The following is a 20,294-nucleotide window of genomic DNA, read 5'->3' as shown; positions in this document are numbered from 1 at the left end:
ATTTTATTTTGGAAGAATACATATGCAGACCTCTTAACTATTTCACTTTTTCCGTATAGGCACCTCAATTAAGTCATGTTCCTATTGAACTCTTTATTCCTTTACAAATTATTTCAATTGAGCACAATTTCTGATGTGGAATGACATGTGTAGTGCACTCTCCACTTGGAGACTGAGAAGCCATAATTAATTCAAAATTAAAAAGAAAAAGAAAAAGACAATCAATCAAAAAAAAAGAACCACATATAAAGAATTTAAAAAGAGAGAGAGATTGAAGCAGCCATGGCACCGTCTGCCATGGTGACTATTTATATCTTCGAAATAAAAATTACATTCTTTAAGTTTGAATCCTTTTTAAAAAATCACATTCTTGAAGCAATGGAGTTATGGAGGTGATGGTGATGGTAAAATCACATTCTTAAATAGGACATTGACTTGCTTGATAGAGAAAAGCAATTTAGAAACCAAAATAATCTTTTCCCAAGCAATTTACTAATTTTCACCGATTGGCCAAATCCTTTGAATCTCTCTTGCCTAATGAATTCATGCTTTCCAAATTCTTGGTTAACCATCCATAATTGAACAGTGGTTTCTTTTTTTTTTTCTTCCACCGGAATAAATCTAAAGGTCTTTGTGGCTGATATATAAAGTTGAGTTGGTCGATATTACTTTTCATTCTGCAAAATCCTTAAAATTGTTGTTGTTGTAGTGTTCTCTTTAAGGGAAAACATGTTAGCATGATTTGTCTTGAATACAACTTCATTTGAAAGATCAGAACCCTTGGATAGTCATGTTTTGCTTAAGCTGAACCATCATTAAGATATTTTCATTTAGTATTGCTTGTGTTTTTTCTTTTGGTTCAAACAAAAGTGAGAAAATGGAGGACTCCTTGAAACTCTTTTGGTGAACTATCAATGGTTCATAATGTTTGACGCGTGTCGAATTTGAAGCTCCTTATGTTAGAATTTTTGAATGTTACAGTTCATTTTTGTTAGTTCAAGAATTTTAATTGGATTACAGAAATCAATGATCATTTATGAATTATCTATATATATTACTAAACTATAAAGCTAGCTTGGCAGAGGTCATTTCTGAATTATCTATATATATCAAATTTTTATTGCTAATAGTATCTTACATACTTTCAAATTTTTCTCTAATGGATATTGGGTAAGAGGTCCTCTTTTTTTCTTCTCACTAAAAATTCTATTTGAAAAGTGAAAAAATTAAAAGAAACAAAAAAAAAAAAATAGAATTAATGTAAGAAAAAAAATGAATGATGATGGAAGAAGAGGGGGTAAAGAAGAAATTGAGTATGTTATTAGCTAGGCTTCAATGGTGGAAAAGATATAAAATATAGAGGAGGAAAAAGACACAAAAAGCAATTTACTTCTATTTTTTTTTTTTAAAAAATCTTTTCTTCTTTAATGACATGAAATCTTATGATTGATGATAATTTCCACATCATGGAAGGTGCAATTCACGCGTTCAAGATTTAAAAAATGCAAGCATTGAAAAAGTGCCACGTAGGACATTTGTGCTCAATTGAAACCATTTGTGAAAGAGTAAATGGTTCAATAGATGCATGACTTAATTGATGTGCGTATACGAAAAAAGTCGAATAGTTGAGAGGCCAATACATGTATTTAACCTTTTATTTTTAACAATCATTCTAATCCACAGGAGCTATTTGTCTCCACCATCAACTATCAACATCAATCATGATTGTCAACCATCATCATCAAATTTTACATAATATCAAATCATATAAATATATTTTTTCCTTTATATTACTCTCTTCGTTTCATAATAAGTGAATTGTGGGAGCAATTTTAGTATTTCAAAATAAGTGAATGGTTCACAATTCAAGGTAAATGTTGAAATTTTTTTTCAAATTTACCATTCATTAAATGTGCATTGGAAGTGATGTCATGTGTTTTTGCCTTTTTAAGAGGGTAAAAATGAAAAAAACATGATAAACTTATGTCTTTGTTTTTTTTCTTAACATGTGTGTCAAAATTCAACAATTAACTTATTGTGGAACGAAGGAAATACTAATTTAGTAACGTAATTTAAATTTTGAAAGTCAAATCTATTTAATTTAATTATGAATTTAAATGTAAAAATATAAATATTTTAGAAATAAAATTTATATATTAATAAATTACATAATAAATATTATAAGCCATAATAATTTATAATTTAATATATTCAAACCTCATATGAAAAAACTAAGACTAAAAATAGTACTTCCTCCGTCTCAAATTATGTGTCATTATTTTCTTTTTAATCCGTCCCAAAATAAGTTTCTCCTTTTCTTATTTGACAACTTTTTAAAGGCCCAATTACCCATTTACCCTTATTGATCCCACTTAATTGAAAAAAAAGATATTGACACATTTTTTGATAAAGAATAATTTGGTAAACTTTACCAAATCTTTTCTTATTTCTTAAACTTTATGTCCGGTCAAATAACGACACATAAAATAGGACGGAAAGAGTACTTATTTTACCCACCTACTCCAAACTAGTACATTCATTTCGAAACAAAAAGGCATCTTATAAATTTATCATTCCCCATTAAACGTGTCATTTTTATGTTCTACCTAATCTTTTCCATTATTCATGGAGTTACCAAAGCTCAAGGTAATTTTTTTAACCGCTAAACATATACAAAATTTTCAAAAAATAAAAGGATAAAAAGCGTATATCCTTTTGAGGCATGCACGCCATTCAATACAAGCACACGTCAGTCACCGTCATCTAATTTTAGTAATACTATTAAATTTAAATCTTCTTAATAAAAGTAATAAAAAGGTAAAATATAATAGTCAGGTGATTATTAATTGCTAGTAGTAGTATTATATTTTCTTACCAAATTGATATCTTAACCTAATCGTTTCCGCCTTCATTGGCTGATACTCGATTTATTCGGATAAGACTTTTGCTGATTGGAACTTTAAGTGTCACAAACGTGTAACTATCTTATGAATAATTAGATTATATTAAAATTATCTTATGATAATTAGATAAATACGTGATTATAAAAGGACTTAATTCCTTATTCAATAATAATCCCAAAAGATGCGTAAAAATAAAGCTCTTTTCTTTTCTTGTTAGAATAGAATTCCCGCTCTACCTTCAGGTCCCACCGACACCGTTGATTACATTAGATCACGAGCTAATCATAAAATCGAGCGGTTTAAAAACGAAGGTACATCGTAATTATAATAAACTCGTTCATATTTCACAAAATCCTTGATCCTCTTTTTTTCTCACTATAAAATGAAGTGTAGCTAAACTTCCATGTACTTAGGAAACCCTCGAAAAAGCTGTGTGTATTCTTCGTTCACTCGTTTCATATTCTTATTGCTGCTTTTTCTGGCGAGGTTTTTAGGGTTCCGCCACAATGGAGTCGGCGTTGTTGCCAGGTATAGGGACGCAGGTGGTGATTCCGGTGTGTGCCATCGTCGGAATCGTGTTCTCTTTGTTCCAATGGTACCTTGTGTCGCGCGTCAAAGTCTCGTCGGAACGTGGAGGAGGAGCAAGTTCTCCGACTAACAATAATAATAAAAATGGATATGGAGATTACTTGATTGAAGAAGAGGAAGGAATCAATGACCAGAACGTTGTGGTGAAGTGTGCCGACATACAGAATGCCATCTCCGAAGGTGAAATATTATACTCTTATAACAGATCTCTTTAGGTTCCTCTCAATTTTATGTTTTTTTCTACTCATTTTAGGTATAAATCTTTGTGATACAGAAAATGTAAGTGTGCGAAATTTCGTTTATTATGAATCTCTTTGTGCTTGAAGTTAGTTTCTTGCTTACCGGATTTGCTTATTTAAATCGACATCTTTTTAGCTTTATTTTGTTTGATTTTGGGTGTACGACTGTTTTTTTGTTTGAAAATTATATTGTCCTGTGTACTGGAGATGCATTTGCTGGGACAATGAACAGAGGGTTTATGGTTTATCGTTATAGGCTTTACTGCTCTAAGGTTGCTCTGTTCATCTCTTTGGTGTACTGTCCAACTCTGGATCTAAGCTTAGCTTTGTTCAACAACAACAACAACAACATACCCAGTGTATTCCCACCTGGAGACCATACCACTACCTCAGGAGAAGCAGAGAGGCTGTTTCTGATAGACCCCCGGCTTAGGACCGATACCCATATACCAACCCAAATATAAGTTTATATAACTAGTATGGTACACAAGGCAAACTAACAGAATACCAAACACAAAAGATAAGTACATATATAAACTAGCACGGTAAGCAAAATAAACTAACATCGCTAGCCACGAACAAAATACTCCAGCCCCCGAGGAGCGCACCCCTACTATTACCGACGCCTTCCCACCCCTAACCCTCTACCCTAATCCGCTTCCCCCACACATTCCAATCAAGGGTTATGTCCCTCATTAGCTGTAACTGCTCCATATTATGCCTAATCACCTCCCTCCAATATTTCTTTGGTCTACCTCTACCCCGCCTAAAACCATCCATGCCAATGTCTCACACTTCCGCACAAGAGCATCTAAGTCCCTCCTCATCACGTGCCCGAACCAACGTAACCTTACTTCTCGCTTGTCCTCCACCGAGGCAACTCCCACCTTCTCTCAAATAATCTCATTCCTTACCCTATCTTTCTTGGTATGCCCACACATTCATCGCAACATTCTCATCTCCGCCACCTTCAACTTTTGGATGTGGGAGTTCTTAACTGGCCCACTCCGCTCCATACACCATAGCCGGCCGGACTACCACTCTATAGAACTTACCTTTAAGCTTCGGAGGCACCTTCTTATCACATAGTAAGCTTAGCTTTGTTCGTTTTTAGTTTTTTATCGGCTTGCTGGATCTCAAAGAATACAATCATATCCTGTCCGTTTAGTGTTCAGTAAATTAGTCAAGTAACTTCGTTGATGCTTGTCCTTTTTCATCTTCATGCTGCGTAGTTAATGTGACTAATATGGAATAGCATAGTCAATTTGACTAATATGGAACAGGACATGTCAGTTTGGCAGCTATACTAGTATACATGAGCTTGTGGGAGCATGCTTCCTTCATTTGTTTGCTGGTTCATCTTGTAATTTGCTAAAGAATATTCTTTGAACTTCTTTCATCACGTATACTCCAGCATACTATTATTTTGCTATTTTTCTTAACCTGACTTTTCCTTTAGTTGTGCATAATCATTTTTGCTAGATTCATCTTAGTTGTGGCGAGTGCTATTTTTCTTGCACCAGTGAACTTGATGAAAATTTTGCTATTTGAACCATCATGATTTGCTTGTCACTCTGAGTGGAACTACTTGAAAAAGGTGAAAAGACAAGCGGGTGGTCAATTTATGGAATTCTCAGTCTTGTTATTAAAGCATTTTTTTGCATTTAGTACCCTCACATGGTTTTCTCGAGTGTAGGATAGAACTGTGGTTCATCTTGACTATGTTGCTTGGACTCTTCAAAAGGGTTGCCACACCTGTGTCGGATCCTTAAAAATGCACCACTTTTGGAGAATCTGGGATGCACCCGGTCGCATATTTGAAGAGCCTGAGCTTACATAGCTTTTTGAACTGTTCCATGTATGTTATAACTAGGAGAGAGAAAGTCGTTTGTTAGCTTAGGCGTTTAGACTGTCAAAACTGTGTGCATAATATTTTTTCTTTTCTAATAAATTTCCAACAAAATTTAAAACGAGCGCACACAAAAGTCTGTCCCCAGTTAACTAGCGTATGCAATGCATACATATAGATCTTGTTCTACTTTCAGTTTCCTCAATGGTTCTATCCTCATTGTTTTCTCCTGTTTTTGTCATGCTTTCCTCACACGAACAATTGCTTTTATAAATTAGGTTGTCTAGTCCGCACTACATGCATGGTACCTTTTATTCTTTAGCACTACCTAATATCTGAATTGATTTTTTTTTTATAGAAGGGGCACTACATGCAAGGTACCTTTTGTTCTTTTGCACTATCTAATATCTGAATTGATTCTTTTATGGCAGGGGCGACATCTTTCCTTTTTACCGAATATCAGTATGTGGGTATCTTCATGATTGCTTTTGCAATCCTGATCTTCCTTTTTCTGGGCTCAGTTGAAAGCTTCAGCACTAAGAGCCAACCATGTACTTACAACAAGGAGAAGTTGTGCAAGCCAGCCCTTGCTACTGCCATCTTCAGCACTGTATCTTTCTTGCTCGGTGCTGTCACTTCTGTTATCTCTGGTTTCCTAGGGATGAAAATTGCAACATATGCAAATGCAAGAACAACTTTGGAAGCAAGAAAAGGTGTTGGGAAAGCTTTTATTGTTGCATTCAGGTCTGGTGCAGTTATGGGTTTTCTCCTTGCTGCCAATGGTCTCCTGGTTCTTTACATTGCCATTAATCTCTTCAAGCTTTACTATGGTGATGACTGGGAGGGTCTTTTTGAGGCAATTACTGGATATGGTCTTGGTGGATCCTCTATGGCTCTTTTCGGTAGGGTTGGTGGCGGTATTTACACCAAAGCTGCTGATGTTGGTGCTGATCTTGTCGGTAAGGTTGAAAGGAACATTCCAGAAGATGATCCCAGAAATCCTGCTGTAAGCTTAACTTTCCTCTTTATGTGTATTTTGCTATCTCTTGAGGAAATTTTGTCAATAATCTACTTCCAATGTCTTTGCAGGTGATTGCCGATAATGTTGGGGATAATGTCGGGGACATTGCAGGAATGGGGTCTGATCTTTTTGGTTCATATGCTGAATCATCTTGTGCTGCTCTTGTGGTGGCTTCTATCTCGTCTTTTGGAATTGAACATGATTTTACATCAATGTGTTACCCTCTGCTTATAAGCTCCATGGGAATTCTTGTTTGTTTGATAACCACCCTTTTTGCTACAGACTTTTTTGAAATTAAGGCTGTGAAGGAAATTGAACCAGCATTGAAGAAGCAACTTATTATATCAACTGCTCTTATGACGGTTGGAATTGCAATTGTTACGTGGACTTGCCTTCCATCTTCCTTCACCATCTTTAATTTTGGCGCTCAGAAAGTTGTCAAGAATTGGTAAGTGTCAACATAATGTTTGGAGAATATTACATATTGAATGTGACACCTGTTGTTAGCAAATGCCACTGAATTAGTACTGCAATATTCTTTTAGAATATATATTATTAGGTTGAGTACATCTCATAATTTCTTGTTCTTGTCTTCTACGTGAGTATGTATTCACCTAAATATATGCACTTAATGATTAAGCTGATTGGTTTGATTGTGCAGGGAGCTCTTTTTATGTGTGGCCGTTGGTCTTTGGGCTGGACTTATCATTGGATTCGTTACTGAGTACTACACTAGCAATGCTTACAGGTAAAAGTAGTAGTCTGACTGCATCCTATGACCTGTTGCCTTTGATGTTTATGGTTTTCATCTTTGTCTTATTTCCCTCTTCTGGTTGTTTCTGTTCGCAGCCCCGTTCAAGATGTAGCAGACTCCTGCAGGACTGGAGCTGCGACAAATGTTATTTTTGGACTTGCTCTTGGATACAAATCTGTCATCATTCCTATCTTTGCCATTGCAATAGCTATTTTTGTCAGTTTTTCTTTTGCTGCAATGTACGGTATTGCTGTTGCTGCTCTTGGAATGTTGAGCACCATTGCAACTGGATTGGCGATTGATGCATATGGTCCTATTAGTGACAATGCTGGAGGCATTGCTGAGATGGCTGGCATGAGCCACCGGATCCGTGAAAGAACTGATGCACTTGACGCAGCTGGAAATACCACTGCTGCAATTGGAAAGGTCTGTAACTTATTGATCTTGATTTCATCTTCTGAGCCTTTTTGGATACTTCTCTATTTCAACTTCTGCTTGCACGTAGTTGTTAACAAGTGGATGGTGGTTAAATCAATGTGGAATTTGGATATTTTTCAATTATGCATCTTGTCATTCATCTCTGTAGTCCCTCTTTCTGTTGTTAAATGTCCTTTTCTGCATCTGCATGATGAGATCTTTCCCTGGGATCTCTTCCTTTAACTGTGGACTTTCATTTCTTTCCAGGGCTTTGCCATTGGATCTGCTGCACTCGTGTCCCTGGCTCTGTTTGGTGCTTTTGTGAGTCGGGCTGCCATTTCCACAGTTGATGTCTTGACCCCACAGGTGTTTATTGGTTTGATTGTTGGAGCCATGCTTCCCTACTGGTTCTCTGCCATGACCATGAAGAGTGTGGGTAGTGCAGCTTTGAAGATGGTTGAGGAAGTGCGCAGACAATTTAACACTATTCCTGGTCTAATGGAAGGCCATGCCAAGCCTGATTATGCCACATGCGTTAAGATCTCAACTGATGCATCTATCAAGGAAATGATTCCACCAGGTGCCCTAGTCATGCTTACACCCCTCATAGTTGGTATTTTCTTTGGAGTGGAGACACTTTCTGGTGTCCTTGCCGGTGCTTTGGTTTCTGGTGTACAGGTATGATCAGATTCTTCAGCTTTTTTAATATTTTGGAGTTTCAAGGGTTCTGTTCGAATATCGGTGTTCTTTTTTTAGAATTATATCCAAATTCTGCTCACGTGTATTGATTTTTTTTTCCAGATAGCAATATCTGCATCAAACACTGGAGGTGCATGGGACAATGCCAAGAAGTATATTGAGGTATGGAAGACACATCCACCCTTATGTGTTGTTTTTGTATGTGTTTTTATGGCACACACTCTTGAGTTAATTAAATTTGCTTTCTCTATCAGGCTGGTGCTTCAGAGCATGCAAGGACTCTTGGTCCAAAGGGTTCTGAACCCCACAAGGCTGCTGTTATTGGTGACACCATTGGTGACCCCCTGAAGGACACTTCAGGCCCATCCCTCAACATTTTAATCAAGCTGATGGCAGTTGAGTCACTCGTGTTTGCTCCATTCTTTGCCACTCATGGTGGTATACTTTTCAAGATCTTTTAGATTAAGTTGGTTGGAGCTGTAGACTTGTGGCATCTTTTTCAGTCAGCATAGCATGGGATTTTTGAATTAGTCTCTAGTCAGAAGTGGAATTTTGGTGAGCTGATGATGATGATAATTGTCACTGGAAGGAGGGTAGAAGATAATTGGTCACTGTTGTAGTAAAATAGTGTTGAAGCTAGTGTATTAGCTTTCTTCATATTTCGTAGACATCAACTTCCAATTTTGTCTGTACTATTATCATTATCCACGTTTTAAGATGATGGAACGACATTTCAACTTTTAATATGTTTCAGAATCAGATGGTAGGGTAGTCTTTTCATCACATTCGTATTTGATCGTTGCTTTATGTTTTCTATCCTGTAGTCTTTTTCCATCTCTCTCTTTCTCTCTCAGGTGGGCTTGTCGGAAGAAACTAGCAATCTCTTTGGTTCCAAGAAAATGCCATCTTTTGCCTCTATTAGCTCAAGATTCGAATTGTGTTTATGTACAAGAATTGTGTCTATGCGTTCCATTGAAAAGTGTCTGTGTTTTGGTAACTGTCTCGTCATCTGAAGTCTGTAGAGAAGCAATGACGATTAGCTCATTTTACATATTGTATTATCAGAGGAAGAAAAAAGATTTTACTTATTTCAAGACAGGATTCCATTTCCAGAAGTGATCTTGAGATTTGAGAACACTTGAATTAGGTGATTCTTTTATTTAAGAAAAAAACGAGACCTTTGCTCTCCAGCTTCTGTCAAATTTCATTGGACCATATTGATCAACATAGAAACTCTAGGAGCTTCATTCTTCCATTTTGGCAAGGTATAAGAAACGAGAGAAATGATTTATATCAACAGTTTTGTTTTGCCCTCGACCGATTAAAAGTTCAGCAATTCCATAGACATTGTATCTCAAAACTTGGTAAGTCCTTGCTGAACCAGGTCGCTCCGATGTTTTACTACCTTTATTTGATTTTTAATTTTTGCCTTGTAACAAATTACTTGTTTTACTTGTTTTGGGGGACGTAAGTTCATATTTTTGCGTCACAATATTCCACAAGTATGCTCCACACAGCTTTTGCCCTTAAAGAATGATACACTATTAGACATAAGTTTGATAGCTAAAAGGCCAAAAAATAATAATAGTACCCATTTAAGGAATAAAACTTAAAAATCAGCTCATTTAGAGGGTAATTAGTGCGATTTCAATCAATTTTCACGTCCAGTAGAACAATCAGGACTCAATTTTCAAGTTATGTTCCTCACTTTTTTGTTGCCCCTTGAATTTGTTTGCTGAACAGTCGAGACAATTCATTCACTTGGTTCAAAGTCCCTCATTCTGTGGCAGACCCAAAATGTTAGGGGTAGTTGGTGCTTTAAAAAATTCAAATGTGCTCTAAAAAGGCATGCAAGTTCATTTTTGTTGGCGCTTAAACGTGTTCTAAAAAGGCATGCGGAGTTTATTGTTGTTGGATTTTCAATGTGGAGAATTCTTTGATTCATTTGAAAAAGCTCAAAACTTTAAAAGATTTACCTGAAAATCAAAGCATACAATTAGCTTTTTAATTTTCTGAATATCTTTTTTTTTTTTTAAACCCATAGACCAATTTTTATTTACTTCTTATATAATTATACCTATATCCGTCCTGCATCTGAGTTTCAACAAATTAAAATAGGAATATAGGTAGATTATACTATCATTCAAGTAATTAATATCCAATAAAAAAAGACCACCCGACCATAAACGCAGTAGGAAACACCAGATCAAGAATCTTTGAAACCTGTATAGTATAGTCTATAGGAAGGGGGTGATTAGTTTGATAGGCAGCCATCAAATTCCTCGTCAGCCTCTTCACTACAGCCAAACCAAGTCCCTATTACCAGTGTCTTGTTCATGACATCATAATAAATAAATAAATAAATAGTCTCCTCAATCCTATCGCCTAATATCCTACAACTAGATTCACACACACCCCCACTACAAATATTTTGTTTCCCTTTGTCGTGCGCCCCCTCCTCTGTCTTGGGAAGTTGAGGTAATACCGTTAACACGTATGTGTTTTTTTTTGATTTTCTGATTAAAAATCTGATTTTTATTAATGGGGTTCTCTTAATTTGATTCGATTTGTAGTTTTGCTCCTGAGATTTGAACATGGGTAATGCTTCTTCAATGTTGACTCAGTATGATATTGAGGATGTTCAAGATCACTGCAACCATCTATGTAATTTTTCGTCCTAAACCCATTTATTTAGTATTCTTTCTTGTTCCTTTTCTTGCACAGCTTTACTAATTTGAAAGGAAAAATAAATAAATAAAAAATTAACAGTTACACAGCAGGAAATAGTGTCACTTTATCAGAGGTTCTGCCAACTTGATCGGAATTCAAAGGGGTTTATATCAGCTGATGAGATTCTGTCTGTACCTGAGTTTGCGATGAATCCACTCTCTCAGGTCTGCTTATAAATATTTTTTTGGGCTTAACAACTAGTTTATTTGTAATTTATGTTTCTTGGTGCGAGAAAGATGACCCGATCACCATGATTTTTGAAAGTATTGCTATGTTTGTTGTGTCTTGCTGGTATATTCTGTGATCAATAATAATATGAAACACATCTTTACAGAGATTGCTTAAGATGGTGGATGGCTTGAACTTCAAGGACTTTGTGGCATTTTTATCAACTTTCAGTGCTAAAGCGAGCACGGCACAGAAAATTGAACGTATGTCGTTAAATCTTTACATGTGTTGTGTTCTTGCAACGCAAGGAAAAACGTCTTATGTAGGAGTGTTGTGTTTAAAACTCTCATGGCTTTATAGTTTGTTTAGACTTAATGGCATCTTAGACATACTACTATCCCTGATAGCCGTTTTATATTATTAAGCATATAGCTTTGAATTTTATAAGGTTCCTCTCTCTAGTTCTCGTTGGTAAATTGTGCATTTGCTACTGCGGTTTAAAAAGAAGATCCATCAGTGGTATTGAATGATTTTGCTATAATCTTTCGATGATTAGGGACTTATAGTAGAAGGTGTTGAGGTTGGTGGTAATATACCAGCCATATCGAAGATGCTTCTTCTAGCAACACTTACACAGATTCTTTTGTTACTGAAATATATTTTGAAACAAAAGATTTGTTGTTTACCTAATATAATTTTGTACTTCCTTTTGCGCTTTTCTTAACACTTACCGACTTCTTCAACTACCATTTTGTCTTAGTTATCTTCAAAGTTTATGATTCTGATTGCAACGGGAAGGTGACCTTTGATGACATAATGGAAGTGCTTCGAGATTTAACTGGATCATTCATTTCTGACAAGCAAAGAGAGGTACCTGGCATCTTGTATTCTTTCCACTCTTTCTTTTTGATAGAGTTTTAATCAGAGAAACAATATTAATAAAGTTCTCGAATTGTACAAGATGTATGAATATTCTCCTAGTCCAATGTAGATAGATTCTATCAAGTTACAAAAGTGTGTCAGACTGATTTACCTCATCCATCTTTCACCAAAAAGATGAAGATTGTACATCTTCATCAAGATGAATATTCCCGTAAAAGATCGGTAGCTCCTATAAGATGAGTTTGGATAATATGTTAGACTTTATCAACTTCATTTATGGTATGCATTGGAAGTCCTAATCACGTGTTGAAGTGCCCTAAATACACTACAAAGTTTAATCATTCTATTTGATGTTGTAAGTCCTTTTATGATCTTTAATATCTTGGTTCTTCACTTTGATCGTTTGCTTGTGTTCACTTTTGTTTAAAGGACCATAACTAATAAATAACTCTGCCAAAAGAGGAACCAAAGAAGTGTATAAAACATGTCAAACGTGTCAACCGAAAATATCAGTCTGAGCATTCTTTTCCTTTTCAGTGACAAATCTCTTTTTGCCCCTCTCATCTTTAAAGCTCATAGTACTTGTTTCACCTTTTTACTTGCCTATCTTCCCATTTTGAAACCTCTCACATAACTTGCTTGGAATTCCTAAGAATCTCATCTACACCTATATTTTACTGTAAGGGTCTAAAGTGCAGTCTTTTAACATAAGGCTTTCAAATGTAGATAGTGGAGTCATGAATTACTACGTTACCTAGATTTGACGTTGGTTCTAACTCATGACGGGTCAGCTTTTTCTTTAAAGAGCTTGTGCCACTTCCTTCTTTTGTAGCTTCTGAGTTTTAGTCTTGCTCCATTCCTTTATATTATTGTTTAATCTAGGTCGAAGTGGAGAAAAATGGCAAGAAAGTTGGCAGTATGTAATCGAGAAAATTTAACATAATTCATGTCTGCAAGTAAACTGTTGTGCTTGAGATTGATAAATTGGGAGGGTGGCTGTTTGCCAATATCTGTTCAGAAGGACCATTTGAGAATTTGTTAACAAATAAATGTTCATAGTCAGCGCTTTGCATGTAAACATTCAAAAATTGAATGTGTTTGGGTACCGTGGCTTATTTGCTAATACATTGTGGTGTTCACATGCACTGTAAGTTCAATTATATTCTTTGCACCCTTAACATTAGCCAATCTCTATCCTTGACTATCCTTGAGTAAAAAACTTTTTGTTTTAGAGTCTCATGCGAATTTTCAACCATCCTGGCTTATGCAGCCGCAGTTTATCAGTTGCCATTTTGTGTAGCTTTTGAATAATGAATTTGACGAGTTCCTTGTCTATGTTTGATCGATTGCAGGAAGTGTTGAGCCAGGTCTTGCACGAGCGTGGTTATACAAGGGACTCATTACTGCTGTTGAATGACTTCATTAAGGTTAACTCATGTTTTCTGGATCGAGAATGCTAAAGTTTTAGGTGATTTTTATTAATTGTTGTCTTGTGGATGGGTGCACATGTTAATGAGAAAATTTAGATGTTGCAATTAAGAAATGTGTCCTTCCTCAGAAACATTCTGATGTCTTGAAAAAAGATTTACATGGACAGACACGGTAATGGTTCAAGTCAAGGCCTTAGTCTCAATGGGTATGCTTCTGCATGCTATTTCATTTTATTAAAGTAAAACACACAGTTACAGAGCCACTATCATTTTGATTCGATATATAAATTGCTTTTGTTTGGATTGGTGAATTTGTCATGATAGCTTGAAGCGGGTTCAAAAGTTCAATTGTATGATTGTATTGCTCGAGCTATCTTTCTGTTTTAGTGCTCAATATTCTCTCTCCTTATTGCTTTCTTGTGTTTGCTTATGTTTTCAGATCATGGACCACCCTGGTTTGAAGATGGAGGTTGAAGTACCAATTGACTAGTTACTCCTGCGATTTCATTTACTGCAATTCAGATGTCTGTGTACACGTTTTGTTGAATTTGTGCACCTGCAAATCTCTTTCTTTTTCCTTCGCCCCTCCTTTTGGTGATGGCAGGAACAGAAACAGAGAAATCACTGTGTAATTAAGATAAAAATCTTTCAGCTTATTCAAAAAATGTCTCGAGTATGTTATAATTCTCATTTTTCACGAATTGTGTATGTTTTCGAAGTTGAGTCGAGCAGAGTTTTGCGTGCTTGAACCAAGTGTGGTGCAATACATATTGAGCTAGTTGAGTGAACTACATACTGGCTAACTGGCTAGCGATGCCGGTTAATATACACATAAATCTGAACAAATTGTCCACTTAAATGCAGAACATGAGGTTTGTTACCTTTAACTGATTTTCATACGCTTTACAGGAGCTGAGGCTCTATTAAAAACATCATTCTATGGCTGCGTACATACCACCTTTCCCAAACTCACTTGTGGGATGTTGTTGGTGTTGTAGAAGTAGTTAATGAGTGTATCGCGTCCAACATGGGAGCGCGATAAATAAGACTCAGATCCCGATGATGGTACAGGCTCTGCAACTGTCAGTGCTTAGAACTGCGGTCCGATGAAGGATGGGTTGATTAAGTTGAACAAATTATTGTAAAAATTGCCAAAAATAGAATGAGTTACTACTAATTAAAGCTACTGCCTTCATTGATACCTTCTGCTTATATGCATCCAAAATTTGCCTCTTTCTTTGAACGGAAGAAATCAGACCCTCCTAATTTCAGTTTCAAGACAAATCCTTTCCGTTTACCAGGTTCTCCACCATGCAATTATCAGTAAATACTACTATATGCCAGAAAAATTTGCATCAACTGCAAAATTTGAATGAATTGAAGCCGGAAGAATATATCCATCAGTGCTTTTAGGTCCCGCCAGCATGGCATCAGGCAACAAAGGAAAATTCATCGCGTACACGCATCATCACTTAGCTGAAAGTTCTAATTATAGGAATAAGGAGCCTGTGCATGCTGAACAAGTTGAACTACTGGATAAGAGATTGAGAATTCTTGAAGATGAAGCAGAGTTACTCAGAGTAACTTTCTTGAAAGGTGTGGAAGAAAGAAAAAAGTTAGTAAAGGAAATTCAAAACGAATTTCAGTCTGCGTTTGGATACACGAAGGTCGATATTCTTATTGCAGAAATTAAAGTTTCTTGCTTCTGATTGAACTACAAGTTTGTTGCCCTGATTTTATATACTTGTGTTCCTTTCTTGTACAGCGTCATGAACAACATGGACTCCCGCTGATTCTATATGAAGAATCAAAACCAACAGTTGTCATGAGAGAACTGAGAGCTTCAGAGGCTGTTTTCCAGGATGCTACTCGATGTGTATGTGCATTTTCTCATAAATGATTCCGCCTGTCTGTAAAGATTCCACGGTCTGGAGGGTGCAAGTTCTCCCCACTTGTGATACTGGTTCTTTTTATTCAGGTACCAACACGTGAAAAATATTATTTTTTTCTTCTTAGATGGCGGTGAAATTTGAAACTCAGGACTTTTTGCCTGATCTGATGCTATGTTAGAATGCTGCGACTATCTCATCTAAGAAGTTAAACTATTATGTCTCGACAATTTCATCATCTTTGAAATTATATGTACTTTGACTCGAAGTCTTATGTTAGAAGAGAAATTGTCACTGTTACTAAAGTGTGATCACTTTCGTCCTTTCCCTTTTTCATCTACCCATTCAAGGACTAGTTGCTACATTCTATATGTAATGATTCTCACTTCAATTAGTCATCAACCATTACTCATCTCTTTCAACTTGCCGAGCAAATGTGAAATGGTAATTGAAGATGAAAACTGGTAGAGGAAAAAAAACTTTTGTTTACAGTACTTTAACCATTAAAACAGCTAACATTATATCACACCGGAAGATACTTACTGCTGCCACAAACATGAAAGAAAAACTTAGGACTCAGAGAAAACAACCATCCCAATTCCCATAACATAGCAACCCTCTAAGCATAGGCTTCAGGATTCTGAAGGAGATAGGCTTCTACAGCTTTGAACATCACCAAAACCTTCTCCTTTCCTGCCTTGATTTCCTCATCCTTGAGCTTGAAATCTCCCACAGTATAGTATGAGCTAGTCACCTTAGATATGGAACCACCATCGGCTGTCTGCTCAAACCTCACGTCATAAGTAATCTTCTCAAGGTTGTCTACCAGTCCTTCACCTTCGATCAATGTGTACTTATATGTGTATGTATCCTCATTAAGCTCATCAACACAATGCTTTATGGACTTGAAATTTCCACCTACACATGCACAAAAGAAACAAGATAAAACCAGAATACTAATCAGTGTACTTCTGCACAAAATATAAAAGGAATAGTTTTGGTGATTATACCGTCAGGAAAATTGATAGTCTTGATGCTTCCAGCACCTCCGTCACCTTGAACTTCAATGCTTTTGATAACTTGTGGCATCAACTTTGGAATCAAGTTATGAGAATCAACAATGGAGGCCTTGAATATTCTTTTGGGAGGAAGTGGAGAAGTGTTCTCCTCAGTGAAGGTGGTGACAGCCATAATGTTCTGAGAAGAAAATAAAGAGTAGTATTTCTTGGAGGGGGAGAGCACTTGTTTGATGAAAAAATAGTAGGGGTATATCAGAGTTTATATAGGTCAAGTCCATGTATTATATAATCTTGCAGTCATTTTCATCACAGGCCAATTATATGCTTTTAATTGTCCATATGCATTGGTTTCCATAACAACAATAACAATTATATACCTAGTGTGATCCCACAAGTAGGGTATGGGTGGGTAGTGTGTACGCAAAACTTTCCCCCACCTTGTTTCCAATTTTTTAAAAATTGCTATAGCTTAAGGATTTGTTTGTTTTGTGCTTAGATGCTCTTTGTTGGATTTACTTGCTCAATATATTTGGTATACATGATCTAGGAAATGGTCATCCAATTTACAAGGATTTTTACCTTTGGCTTGCCTTTTAAGTTTTTTATATATTCTTTTTCTTGTTCATAGGGTGCGCCTATTCCTTTTACATTTTTTTCAAACGCGGGGTAGCCCGATGCACCAAAGTTCCCGCTATGCACAGGGCCTGGGGAAGGGAAAGACCACAAGGGTCTATTGTATGCAGCCTTGCCTTACATTTCTGCAAGAGACTGTTTCCACGGCTTGAACCCATGATTCCTTGTTACATGACAAAAACTTTACCAATTACTCCGAGGCTCCCTTTTACATTGTTATCTAATGAAAACATAAGATAGGTTATATTGTATTTTACTACCAAGTGGTTTGATAGATCAGGATTTTTTCATGAGAGGATGATAACATTAATAAATAATTGTTTTTCCGGTTGAATAACCATAAATTTCTTAATCACATCAAACAACCACGGAAGTTCAACTGTGGTAGAAATTCAGCTTATGTCAATAGCCTACAATTTTTACAATCCTCAACTCTAGTAATATGATTCAAAGTGATGATAAGTATTGATAACATAAAATATATGTTCACGATTGGTGCAGGGTGGTTGAAATGGATGCTCGCTTCGGAGTCTTATATGATAAGAAGGTGCCTCCGAAGCTTAAAGGTAAGTTCTATAGAGTGGCAGTCTGACCGACTATGTTGTATAGAGTGGAGTGTTGGCCAATTAAGAACTCCCACATTCAAAAGTTGAAGGTGGCGGTGATGAGGATAATGCTATGGATTTGTGGCCTTACCAAGAAAGATAAAGTGAGGAATGAGATTATTCGGGAGAAGGTGTGAGCGGCTTCGATGGAGGACAAAATGAGAGAAGTGGGGTTACCTTGATTCGGGCACATGATAAGGAGGGGCTCGGATGCTCCAGTTCGAAGGTGTGAGACACTGGCTATGGATGGTTTCAGGTGGGGTAGAGGTAGACCGAAAAAATATTGGAGGGAGGTGATTAGGCATGAAATGGAGTAGTTATAGCTTACGGAGGACATGACCCGTGATAGGAAGGTGGGGAGGACGCGGATTAGGGTAGAGGGTTAGGGGGTAGGAGTGCGTCGGTAACAGTAGGGAAGAGTACTTTGTTTGTGTCTGGAGCTTCTTGTTCGTGGTGTTTGAGTGATGTCTATGATTTCAAATAGATAGTTTATAGTATTATCTTGTGGCTGTATTGTTTCTTGTATTAGCTAGCAGTACTTTGTTTGTGTCTGGAGCTTCTTGTTCGTGGTGTTTGAGTGATGTCTATGATTTCAAATAGATAGTTTATAGTATTATCTTGTGGCTGTATTGTTTCTTGTATTAGCTAGCAGTGTTAGTTTATTTTGTATACTGTATTAGTTTATATGCATTTATGTTATCAGTCCTGAGTCGGGGGTCTAGCGGAAACAACCTCTCTACTTCACCCGAGGTAGTGGTATGGTCTGCGTACATTCTACCCTCCCCAGACCCCACGTGGGAATACACTGGGTATGTTGTTGTTGTTGCATCTGTCTAACGATAGATCTGGGGAAAAAGGTTAAATATCCAAAACTTTTCAAGAAACAACCACCTTAAATTAACCATGAATATTTCATTTTACATTGAGAAACATACTAGTAGAAACTATCATCAAGCTACAAAAAGAAGATGATACATTTGTCAAGGGAATCAAGGTCTCCACGATAACCTTCAGAACCGAAGTAGTCCCTCCTTAAATTGGCTATCTGGATGCTCTTTTGGTGCTCTAGCTTGAGGCAGTCATGGATACGATGACCAAGCCCACCACAGTACGCAAAACCTTTGCTTCGCTTGCATTCATGATTGCCTCGACTTAATTCAGTCAGTGTACGGATACCCGAAGGTACTAATAAGATAATCTTATTGCTGCAATAAAGTTGCTTTTTTTTCTATTGACCTACAGTTTGTTGCCCGATGTTATATACTTGTGTTCTTTTCCTATACAGCATCAACGACGTGGACTCCATCAAATTCTATGTGAAGGGTCAAATCCAGCAGTTACCATCAGAGAACTGAGAGCTTAGAGGCTTTTTTCCAGGATGCTACTCAATGACATCAATGATTCCATCTGTCTCTGAAGATTTGATGGCCTGGAGGCTGAAATTTCTGCTCATGTGTGGTGCTGATTATTTTTATTCAGGTACCAAACACTTGAAAATATTAACTTTTGTTTCGTAGGTGGCAGTGAGATTTGAAACTCTTAAGACTTTTTGTCTGATCTGATACCATGTTAGAATTGTATGACTATCTCGTCTAAAAAGTCAAACTATTAGAGAGACCACAGTTTATCTACTTAGTTATATTATGTCTCAACAATTTCATCATCTGAAGTTATATGTACTTTGACTAGAAGCATTATGTTAGAAGAGAAACTGTCACAGTTACAAGAGTGATCATTTCATATTTCCGATTTTTTGACACATTTAAGGACTAAGCAGTTATGCATTTCAGAGAAGAAGCTATTGTTGTAGCTAGTTTCTACATTCTCAATGTAAGGGGATTCTCACTTAAATCAGTCATCAACCATTACTCATCTCTTTCAACTTTCTGAGCAGATGTGAAATGACAAATGAATGTGAAGACTGGTACAGAAAAAAAAACTTGAGATTATCAGCACTTTAACCATAAAAACAACCAACAACATTATTCACACCACAAGATACTTATTTCTGCCACAAAAATAAAACACAATCTTAGGATTCAGAGAGAAAAAAACCATCCGATAACATAGCAGCCCTCTAAGCATAAGCTTCAGGATTTTGGAGGAGATAGGCTTCTACAGCTTTGAACATCGCCAAAACCTTCTCCTTGCCTGCCTTGATTTCCTCATCCTTGAGCTTAAAATCTCCCACAGTATAGTATGTGCTAGTCACCTTAGAGATGGAACCACCATCTGCTGACTGCTCAAACTTCACGTCATAAGTTATCTTCTCAAGGTTGTCTGCCAGTCCATCACCTTCGATCAATGTGTACTTATATGTGTATGTCTCCTCATTAAGCTCATCAACACGATACTTTATGGACTTAAAATTGCCACCTACACATGCAGACAAAGAATTAAGATAAAACCAGAGCACTAATCAGAATACTTTTGCACAAAATATAAAAGAACAGTTTTGGTGATTGTAC

General features: G+C 36.6%; 5 protein-coding genes across 6 annotated transcripts in view; 3 read left to right on the top strand and 2 right to left on the bottom strand.

Moving 5' to 3' along the window:
• Positions 1–3,221: 3,221 nt before the first annotated feature.
• Positions 3,222–9,253, top strand: LOC107862038 (pyrophosphate-energized vacuolar membrane proton pump). The gene is made up of 8 exons (XM_016707474.2): positions 3,222–3,671; positions 6,011–6,585; positions 6,669–7,048; positions 7,262–7,348; positions 7,450–7,780; positions 8,039–8,449; positions 8,573–8,632; positions 8,725–9,253. Exons 1-8 carry the CDS (start codon positions 3,410–3,412, stop codon positions 8,929–8,931), a joined length of 2,313 nt encoding a protein of 770 aa, XP_016562960.1. The 5' UTR covers positions 3,222–3,409; the 3' UTR covers positions 8,932–9,253.
• A 1,314-nt stretch (positions 9,254–10,567) lies between these two features.
• On the top strand, positions 10,568–14,364 carry LOC107862037 (calcineurin subunit B). 2 transcript variants are annotated; one of them, XM_016707473.2, is made up of 7 exons: positions 10,568–10,948; positions 11,044–11,134; positions 11,240–11,364; positions 11,535–11,631; positions 12,129–12,238; positions 13,603–13,677; positions 14,120–14,364. In XM_016707473.2, exons 2-7 carry the CDS (start codon positions 11,065–11,067, stop codon positions 14,168–14,170), a joined length of 528 nt encoding a protein of 175 aa, XP_016562959.1. In that variant the 5' UTR covers positions 10,568–10,948; positions 11,044–11,064; the 3' UTR covers positions 14,171–14,364. The 2 variants fall into 2 exon arrangements, with proteins under 2 accessions (XP_016562959.1, XP_047265891.1); XM_047409935.1 differs by having other exon boundaries at positions 10,587–10,948; positions 11,251–11,364.
• A 138-nt stretch (positions 14,365–14,502) lies between these two features.
• On the top strand, positions 14,503–15,580 carry LOC107862036. Its single transcript, XM_016707472.2, has 2 exons — positions 14,503–15,347; positions 15,446–15,580. Exons 1-2 carry the CDS (start codon positions 15,105–15,107, stop codon positions 15,578–15,580), a joined length of 378 nt encoding a protein of 125 aa, XP_016562958.1. The 5' UTR covers positions 14,503–15,104.
• A 593-nt stretch (positions 15,581–16,173) lies between these two features.
• Positions 16,174–17,223, bottom strand: LOC107862034 (major allergen Pru ar 1). The gene is made up of 2 exons (XM_016707470.2): positions 16,580–17,223; positions 16,174–16,487 (listed from the first exon to the last, which is right to left on the bottom strand). The coding sequence occupies exons 1-2, from the start codon at positions 16,758–16,760 to the stop codon at positions 16,189–16,191; spliced, it is 480 nt and encodes a 159-aa protein (XP_016562956.1). The 5' UTR covers positions 16,761–17,223; the 3' UTR covers positions 16,174–16,188.
• Positions 17,224–19,903: 2,680 nt separating this feature from the next.
• The window catches only part of LOC107862033 (major allergen Pru ar 1), a 3,660-nt gene continuing 3,269 nt past the window's right edge, over positions 19,904–20,294 (bottom strand). Inside the window, exon 2 of the mRNA XM_047408784.1 lies at positions 19,904–20,202. Coding sequence (XP_047264740.1) covers positions 19,904–20,202 — 299 coding nt within the window. The remainder of the gene's footprint in view (positions 20,203–20,294) is intronic.

Source organism: Capsicum annuum, chromosome 3 (genome assembly GCF_002878395.1).
Source record: "Capsicum annuum cultivar UCD-10X-F1 chromosome 3, UCD10Xv1.1, whole genome shotgun sequence".
NCBI lineage: Eukaryota > Viridiplantae > Streptophyta > Magnoliopsida > Solanales > Solanaceae > Capsicum > Capsicum annuum.
This window is presented reverse-complemented; position numbering and strand designations above follow the sequence as displayed.

Bases quoted from the DNA above. Each gene is read 5' to 3' on its own strand.
- LOC107862037 (XM_016707473.2), top strand. From the start codon at position 11,065: ATGGGTAATGCTTCTTCAATGTTGACTCAGTATGATATTGAGGATGTT. The intron at 12,239-13,602 runs GTACCTGGCATC...GATCGATTGCAG, and splicing joins TTTCTGACAAGCAAAGAGAG to GAAGTGTTGAGCCAGGTCTT. The intron at 13,678-14,119 runs GTTAACTCATGT...TTATGTTTTCAG, and splicing joins TGTTGAATGACTTCATTAAG to ATCATGGACCACCCTGGTTT.
- LOC107862036 (XM_016707472.2), top strand. From the start codon at position 15,105: ATGGCATCAGGCAACAAAGGAAAATTCATCGCGTACACGCATCATCAC. The intron at 15,348-15,445 runs GTCGATATTCTT...TTTCTTGTACAG, and splicing joins CTGCGTTTGGATACACGAAG to CGTCATGAACAACATGGACT.
- LOC107862034 (XM_016707470.2), bottom strand. From the start codon at position 16,760: ATGGCTGTCACCACCTTCACTGAGGAGAACACTTCTCCACTTCCTCCC. The intron at 16,488-16,579 runs GTATAATCACCA...GTGCATGTGTAG, and splicing joins GACTATCAATTTTCCTGACG to GTGGAAATTTCAAGTCCATA.
- LOC107862038 (XM_016707474.2), top strand. From the start codon at position 3,410: ATGGAGTCGGCGTTGTTGCCAGGTATAGGGACGCAGGTGGTGATTCCG. The intron at 3,672-6,010 runs GTGAAATATTAT...CTTTTATGGCAG, and splicing joins ACAGAATGCCATCTCCGAAG to GGGCGACATCTTTCCTTTTT. The intron at 7,349-7,449 runs GTAAAAGTAGTA...TTCTGTTCGCAG, and splicing joins TACACTAGCAATGCTTACAG to CCCCGTTCAAGATGTAGCAG.